Below are 6233 nucleotides of genomic sequence, written 5' to 3'. Positions count from 1 at the left end.
CTGCTGAACAGCACATTACTGATCACTGCAAAAAGCGACAGAACTAGAGTTGAGACAGAGAACAACCGCAAGGATGTTCAAAGTAGAATAAACCATCGAGGTTTTCAGCCTCGATGGGAGTGTGAGGGGAAATACAATGTGAGGGAAGCCTGTAGAAGAATGTGTAACAGGGACAGGGCGATTTGGTCAGTTCCCAAACTTTCAATCCTGGTCACTCTGAGGGCAGCACACGGGACTGGATGGATTTTCCTGGTGTTTTATGGCTGTTCTTGTAAGGCTCAGGTAGAAGGGCAGGCTGGCAGTTTGGGTGCTGCTTCAAATCCCATTCCAGGAGGAAAAAAAAAAGAAAAGAAGTAGTATTGTGGCATCTCTAGTCCCCTTAAACAATGCAAGAGAATCAAAGCAATAACAGGGCAGAAAAAGTCATGCTCTGGCTTCAGATTCACAGAAGTAAGATCACAAACAAGGAAGCTGCTTTGGCAAAAGTGGAGAAAAACCAGGGAACAGAACCCGAAGGGAGACACCAGAGCACCGTAAAAATAAAGCCTTACCTCAGGCCCAAACCAGAATGGATTCTTTTCTGGCATTGAAAGGAACTTTAACATTGATGGCTTTTCGGTACCTTAACTCAGACACTGGCCATCGCTGCATCTGGGATCTAGCGTGGCCTTTGGTCCTTCGCTCCGTGCTCTGGGGGACGTGGCGCCAGACATCTCCTGCTTGCTCAGCGCACACAGTTTGTTCAGAGCCACCTGTGTCTTCAGAGTAAACACGGTGCATTTCCTGAGAAAAAGCTTTAAGCTCCGCGCTTCGACCCCGTATGCTCTGTGTCCTGTCTATTGGGAAAACGAGGAGAAAATACACCCAGCTCTCCGGAATGACATGAGCCTGTTACCGCACCTGAGGGCAGTTCTTGGGTGGCTGTTGTGGCAGCTAAGCTGAGCTCGTTGGGAAATTAAAACTGCATCTGAGGAGCAGCTGAGAACAAATTAACTGCTGGAGAGTGACTGTAGCTGGTTTCCCAGACAACGACAGCTCACTAAAACTCCACCGCTTTTCTGTCAGTGCCATTCCCTATTTTTTTTTTAATTCATGACATTTTGTCCAATGAAGAACAGGTTTCTGAGGAGGAGGACTGGAAGTCACTGGAAATATAATTCAAACACAGATAGAACCATGTGCTGCTGAAAACAGTGACAGCTTGCTGCCAAATAAGCTGGTATTTTTGTCTCAGTCTCAAATATGCTTGCAGCCATTATGATTTCCTATTGAAAACAGGAACTGTCACGTCAGGCTGCATGAAATGTAAAGCGCAGAAAATGTTTGCGGAAGTCTAAGTATTTGTAAGTCTAAGACTATTCCAGCCTGCTGAGCTGGGAGAGCAACAAAATTTGCAATTTCAGATCAGCAAGAACAAGCCAAGTCTTACATCGGGAGTTGTTCATCACCCTTTTCAGAACTCGAATCCTGGGTAAGGAACTAGTTTCAGATTATTATAGATGGGCACATGAAGTATTACCCTGTGGCCTCTCATGCTGCTCTTGGCCAAATGGAGGGGGAAAAAGCCCCAGAATTTCTTGCATTTCCATAAAGCTCCTAAAGTCTCATGTACGTTCCTGCTTTAAACTGTTTGGGTTCCCATCACCAGGACCGACAGCCCAGGGCCAGAGCTAACGAGCACCTTGGCTAATGGTAAAGAATATATGAGTAAATACTGGTGAAATTTGGCTCAGTACCAGTTCCGCTAGGACACTCACTCACAGTGACAGTTCTCTTTTTGGTTCAGTTGAAGTGATAAATTATTTTTGTATGAAATGGATAAAAATTGAGGAGAATTCTCTAGCTAGATTCTGGGTTTGGTGGTAAATGCAGCAGGTTTGTAACTAAACCAAGTGCACTGCAGCCGGCTTTGTATCCTGTGAAATCTGCACATCGTGCAGTGGAAGCAAGCCGGTTTCCAGCAGTACCCTGTGAAACTAACCCAAAATTAAGCTGTGCTCTTTGACTTCACCTTTACTTTTTGGTTTAGCCCCAGAACATGAAGTAACAAAAAAAATGTGTAAACTCGCTAAAACAGGGCTGGCAATTTCCTGCATTTTATTTGGTTATTTAAATCCACCCCCAAAGAAACACTTTTGACTCAGTGAAAGTTCACAGACTGAGAAATTTGGAAAATTTCTCTTGCACATGCACACACACTAATTTCAGAGGAGGGTTTTGTTCTGTTATTTTTTTAACAGAACAGGCAGGAAGTCTCTGCAGCAAATTTACATTCATAAAGTGACTGAATTTTCAAAAGAAATTGTTTGGAATTACATCAATTCATTAATTATGGGATCTTCTAAATCCTCAAACATCTGAACAGGGTAAGGTCAGATTTTCAGTTTTCCTGTAGCAAATCCAAAAGGACAACGCTATGAAAGGGCATTTTAAACCCACTCCCTAAGCGTGGCAGTGAGTTAGAGATGCAGGACAAAAAGGACCCGAGGCCCCACAGAGACAAACGTTTAAACTAGGATGAACCTCTAGCAGCTCTAAATATGCAGTAGTATCACATTTGTTGGTTTTCACCAGGCATTAGTGTTTAGGTTTCCTAAAACCATTATGTTATAATATTTACCTTTTATGGCTCTGTATCTCGCTCCTTCCTGATCCAGGAATGACAGAGGTGTAGTTTTGGTTTTGACATTAAAACATGACTTTGAAATGAGAGAGGACAGGGAGAAGCTTGTGTTTCCCTTATTACCGAGATGATTTTTAATAGGGCTGCTTCTGCTCCTCCAACTGAAAACCGCATTGTGGAACTGAGTGTCCGCTTCCGTGCGCGCCGGGCAGAAACCCTCGCGTCCTCCCTGCCAAAGGGCATCTCGCGTGTAGTAGTCGAAGCTGGCCATCAGCTCTGGAATGGAAACAGTGACTAAAGTCCATTTTGTCTGCTGTAGTTGAAGTCAGGCTCCTCGATCTCAGTTTCAGTTATGTCTGAGATTTTGGAGTGTGTCCTTCCTATTTCTTCCAGGGCACAGGCTAGCGAGTCAAGGTCACCGTCGTGTTGATGTCGCGCTTCCCAGAGGTCCAGAATGACGGCAGATGGACTGCTCTGCGTGGCAAAATAGGAGAGATTCCTAAAAAGAAGGGAGAAAAAGCAAAACTGTAGCTACCATAAATGTGAAAATGCCCAGCACTATAGATGTGTTCAATCATCAAGAAACCTGCAGCGAGACCTAGATGGGACGAGTGCAGGGAACTCCCAAGGACGCGCACTGGTGCGTTTATTCCTCACGCGTCACTTGCTCAGTTTAGGAGAATGAGCAAGGGACTTGTGTATTCTGAGGTACATAAATGCTGGCCAGCAGCACCATCCTACATAATTTAGAAAACAAGTCAGTTCTGGAAACCACTGTTAGTAAACTTAGCAAGTATGTGTCAGGGAGAGGAGTTGGATAAGTTGATGTTTGTGATTATGTGAAGATAGGACTTTGCAGGGGTGATATTTGCAAAGCATACGATAAAACAAAGTGCATATCTTAACCACATTACCCTATCAAACTAGGAACTGCCCTTGGGAGCACACCTCAGGTAGGAGAGGGCACAGGAGAAAGCAGTTCCTGCTTTCAGCAGCTCGTCTTATAGAGAAGCAAGTATGAACTACAGCTTATCCTGGAGAGTTAATTACTCTGCACACATCTTTAATACCGGCAAGCAAACAAAATCCCCTAACAGCAGCGAATTATTCCCACTGCATATGTAAATGTTCACCTTTCAAAATTGCCTTCCATTACCTGTTAATGCTGTTTTTCTGTGCTAACATCTGCCAGTCTTTGCCTTTGGCGTTGGGTGTGTCAAACGTTGCACAGATTCGTTGTCTGATGGAGTAGGGGATTTTGAACGCTTTTGGACCCGTCTGCGCAGGGAAGTTGCTGTCGTCGTGTGCAAAGAAGGTGATGGTTTCTCTTTCGTTCTGCAGGGAACATAAAAGCAGAGCAGGCAGTGAGGGCACCAGGCATTCCGGCTGCTCGGGAGCTGTCACCTGCTCTCCTCAGCACAGCAACACCGAGTCCTGTCCTGCGCTGCTGCTCGGAAACGGGGAACCCCGACGAGGTTCCTGCCAGGAGAACGGCGGGTGCAGCCAGTTCTCTGCGCTCTGTGCTGCCTTGTTCTGCAGGGATCTGGCCCGCTCTTCTATGAAATTATACCGGTCTTGTGTAACAGAGGCACATTTCCATGCATTATTCGTTTCAGCGCAACACAGCATAAATATTAAATAACAATGATGCTACAGTCTCTTCATATAACATTTATGACACATCCCAAAAAGTCATCCATGCAAAGTAATAGCTCTGCTGCAGATATATCGCATGGTCTGACTGTTTTAAATTACATATGCAGAACAATAGTAGGTTTTCATACCCTGCACACGTGAGATAAGCCACTGCTACCTGGTTAGTTCAGGGAATTGTAAAGCAATGAGCAACAATTCAAGTATTCAGTTGTTATTTATATATTTATTTTGCAGTCAAATTATCCTCACTCTTCAATCACTTTTTGAGATAGGCATGCGAAAGCTTTCCATGCTAGCAAATCCATTTGAAGACAGAATTGTAACATGCTCTGGGGATTTGTGGACAGATAGGTCCCTTTAAAAGAAGAGAGAGGGGAAAAAAAAAGGCAGCAGCAACTTTGCATTGAGATATATATAGAATGACAGAAGTTTTTTTGTGAAGTAACAATAAAGAACCAGGAAAACACCTGGCCATACTCTGAGGGTGTTTTTATACAGAATGGTGTTTGGGGTTTCCCTAGTAGTTGCTGCATTTAGCAATGGGCACGAAGCTTTAGTCCAGAAGGGTTAATCTGGATTAAACAACAAAGATGCTCAATAATCTAAAGGAAGCAGCAGAGGTTTTCATTGCAGTAGGACACATCACCACTTCGCCTGACTTATATATTTCATTTCTTTCACCTGTGAGCAAAGCTACAGTCCTTGCAACACATTCTGTGTATAAAAAAATGCTCTAATTAGTGAATAGTTGGTGACCCAACAGCACAGCTGCAATCTCAACTCTCTATGCTCTGTGAACTATTCAAAAGTTTTGCGAGAAAACTGTTACCACAGTTATTCTAAGTGGGTGGAATCTCTTTCCTGCTGGAAGTGGAATCTCTAAGGCTTTGGATCCTTGTTACAATTTTGAACAGGGTATAAGAAACCACACAGAGAGAGAAGGGACAAAACCAGGGAGGGATCTCGTCTCCCACCGCGCAAGAACTTAACAGAGCAAAAAGGAGAGGCCGCCGTACCTCCAGAATGGATGTCTGGATCTGCAGGATCTGCTCGTGCCCCTTGACTTGCCGGACGCAGACCTTGCAGGAGAGCTGCGTGGTGGCGGGCGTGTAGCGCTCCAGCGAGAAGGCACAGTGCAGCGGCGCCTGGCCGCTGCTCCACACGCGAGAGAACGGCACCTCCTGCAGAGGAACGTCCCGCAGGGACGGGGAGGCAGGTGTGGGAGAGAGAAAAGTCGTGAGAACCACAAAATAGGAGGAAAATCCATGACTTTTCTCTGCAATCGCGTTTCCACTAACTTCCCTGCAAACTCAAAGCAGATGTTATGTTTACTGAAAGCTTACGTTTCGCTCAGTGACACAGATGACAAGACTCTCGTCTAAAATGAAATTTGAGAAAGATGTACGGTGCTTACTCCTCCCAGGCAGAGATCGGAACTCTAAGCTCTGTCAGTATTATTAATATTTCATTGTATTATATCTTAGTATTAATCCATATCATGATGGGACAGCACTGAACAGCTTCAATGAGCAATTATTCCAACATGAGAAAACTAAAGACTTTTACCGTAGTTTTTCTAGAGGATTGTGGCTTTTCAGATTGCTCTCCCCCTTTTCCATGCACTGCTATAAATTTTAGAATTTATTTGAATGGCCTGTGAAGCTGTTTCTTCAAAGAAAACACAGTAATTACTATATGCAAATTTAATCTGGGCGTGCACTCTGCTTGCATTTTTCAGAGCTCTATAAAGGGTTAAAAAAAATGGCACAGACAAGGACATAAAGTGTGTTGCCTATAGGCATCTCTGACTCCTTCAGTAGTTAATACTGATAGTTATAACCAAGTGACCTACCAGCTAATCACTTGTCATAATCACCTGTTTAAATCAAGTAAACCCCGCACTTCACTCCGTTTGTGTGCGGGAGCTCACCTAAGAGCTCCCAGCTCAGAACAC

General features: G+C 44.3%; 1 protein-coding gene across 1 annotated transcript in view; it reads right to left on the bottom strand.

Annotated features, from left to right (window-relative positions):
- Positions 1–2917: 2917 nt before the first annotated feature.
- The window catches only part of UNC5D (unc-5 homolog D (C. elegans)), a gene marked incomplete at its 5' end in the record, with an annotated part of 51718 nt that continues 48402 nt past the window's right edge, over positions 2918–6233 (bottom strand). The window contains 3 exons of the mRNA XM_009874342.1: positions 2918–3122; positions 3780–3958; positions 5296–5460. Of these exons, the coding sequence (XP_009872644.1) occupies positions 2918–3122; positions 3780–3958; positions 5296–5460 (549 nt within the window). The remainder of the gene's footprint in view (positions 3123–3779; positions 3959–5295; positions 5461–6233) is intronic.

Source organism: Apaloderma vittatum, unplaced genomic scaffold, assembly GCF_000703405.1.
Source record: "Apaloderma vittatum isolate BGI_N311 unplaced genomic scaffold, ASM70340v1 scaffold12408, whole genome shotgun sequence".
Classification (NCBI taxonomy): Eukaryota; Metazoa; Chordata; class Aves; order Trogoniformes; family Trogonidae; genus Apaloderma; species Apaloderma vittatum.
This window is presented reverse-complemented; position numbering and strand designations above follow the sequence as displayed.